General features: G+C 37.2%; 1 protein-coding gene across 1 annotated transcript; it reads left to right on the top strand.

The window, feature by feature from the left end:
* The first annotated feature begins 543 nt into the window (after positions 1 to 543).
* On the top strand, positions 544 to 1,518 carry LOC142164012 (uncharacterized). The gene is made up of 2 exons (XM_075221176.1): positions 544 to 914; positions 1,152 to 1,518. Exons 1-2 carry the CDS (start codon positions 544 to 546, stop codon positions 1,516 to 1,518), a joined length of 738 nt encoding a protein of 245 aa, XP_075077277.1.
* Positions 1,519 to 1,999: the final 481 nt, after the last annotated feature.

Below are 1,999 nucleotides of genomic sequence, written 5' to 3'. Positions count from 1 at the left end.
TTACTTTTCTTTGTGTCTCTCTCTTCTTCTCGACCCTTCTAGGATTTTCTTATTCATTTTTCCTCCATAGCTCGCCTGAGCTTCATCCTAACATGGTATCAGAGCGGAAATTCTGATTCTCTGCATCATAAGCTTCATTTTCAATGGAGATTTGCTCAGAGATTCCATCAAAAACGATTTATGGTTAAAATCGGAGATTCCGTTGGGGTTTTCATCTGTGGTCGAAAAGGTTTAGGGTTGCTCAAATCGTCTCCTACTATACTCGTATTGATGAGAAGTGACAGGTTTGTGAAAAATTCAACAGAAATTTCCGTTCCATTCAAGCTAGGGTTTCTGCGCTACATGCAAGGCCTTACTTCTTCGGGGTTTTCAGAGGAAGGTTGGTAATATCACTCTAATCTACACACTTGAGGATTATTTTGATATATCTTAAGGTTTAAATCGTGTGAGTTCCGTATTTGCATGTCGTTATTTTTTAGCTATTCTCAAATTGTATGAATAAGAATTTCCTTTGTTGTTAGTCGTCTCTAATTAGTCTATGCTATGGGTAGTACTGGTGATAGTTCGGTTTCTACACCTGACAGATTTGCATCTTTTACACTCGATCCCTCTCATCTCTTCTATGTCCATCCCTCTAATAGTTCTGGTAGCCAATTGGTACCTGTGCCATTTGATGGACATGGTTTTGTGCTTTGGAGGAGTAGTATGCTCACTTCTCTTTCAACCGAAAATAAATTAGGGCTTTTAGAGGGTAGAATCAATCAACTTAGCTCTAATTTACCTTATTGCCCTTACTGGGAGAGATGCAATGATATGGTGAAAGCCTGGATCACTAATTCTATATCTCAAGATATTGCTACCAGTGTTATGTGCTTTAGAACTGCCAAGGAAATTTGTTCTGATATCAATGAGAGGTTTGGACAATCAAATAGATCCAAATATCTCTAGATTCAGAGAGAAATAAGTGGTACTATTCAGGAGTCTTCAGTTATTGCCACATATTTCACCAAATTTAGAAGTCTTTGGGATGAGTTAAACTCCTCATATGTAGGGCCCATATGCTCTTGTGGAACCCTTCCCAAGTTTATAGAAGATCAATAACTTTTCCAATTCTTAAATGGTCTTAATGACTCCTACTCAATTGTGAAAAGTGCAATAATGCCCATGAATCCCCTGCCACCTATTAGCAAGGCTTATTCTCTCCTACAACAGGATGAAAATCAAAGGAAAACTCCATCTACTATTCCAAACTTCTCAACTGATTTTGCTTCTTTCTCTATTTCTTCAACTCCTGCCACTGCCAATAGAACTTTCACACAAAAGGTCAATTTTGACTCTAGGAAGAATATGCCTTTAATTTCTTGCAAGTATTGTAAGAAGCCTAGTCATAGAGTGGACACGTGCTACAGGTTACATGGGTTCCCTGCAGACTTCAAGTTTACTAAAAATAAGAATTCAGCCTCCTATGTTCAAACTGACATTCCTCATGGTCTGCCAAGTGCTCCTACATCTCAATAATCTGACAGTTTTCCTCATGGGTTCACAAAGGAACAATATCATCGCCTGATGACTTTATTCCAACAAGTTCAAATATCTCTTTGTATTAGTTCTGAGACTTTTCCTGCTGAAAACTCTGGCTTTGCACACTTTGCAAGTTTGTTTACTACTTATGATGTTGATTCTGATAACTCTCTTATATGTGCAACTTCTCAGTTAGAAAAAAATCCTTGAATATTAGATTCAGGGGAAACAAACCACATGAATCTACATAAACACTTACTTCACAACCTTGTACCCTTACCTAAACCTTTTTTTGTTACCTTACCTAATGGATATAAAGTTAAGGTAATGTCAACTGGTTCTTTACACCTTAGACATGATATAACCTTACTTAATGTCCTTTTTGTACCATCTTTCCACTTCAATCTGATTTCCATACATCAGTTAATTTCCCAATTGGGTTGTATAGCTATTCTTACCAAGTTCAATTGTTCTTTAC

Source organism: Nicotiana tabacum, chromosome 9 (genome assembly GCF_000715075.1).
Source record: "Nicotiana tabacum cultivar K326 chromosome 9, ASM71507v2, whole genome shotgun sequence".
Classification (NCBI taxonomy): Eukaryota; Viridiplantae; Streptophyta; class Magnoliopsida; order Solanales; family Solanaceae; genus Nicotiana; species Nicotiana tabacum.
Note: the sequence above shows the minus strand (reverse complement) of the source record. Positions and strands in the feature narration are given on the sequence as shown.

Excerpts from the sequence above, each read along its gene's own strand:
- LOC142164012 (XM_075221176.1), top strand. The coding sequence starts at position 544 with ATGGGTAGTACTGGTGATAGTTCGGTTTCTACACCTGACAGATTTGCA. Across the intron at positions 915-1,151 it reads TGTTCTGATATCAATGAGAG|TGCAATAATGCCCATGAATC; the intron begins GTTTGGACAATC and ends AATTGTGAAAAG.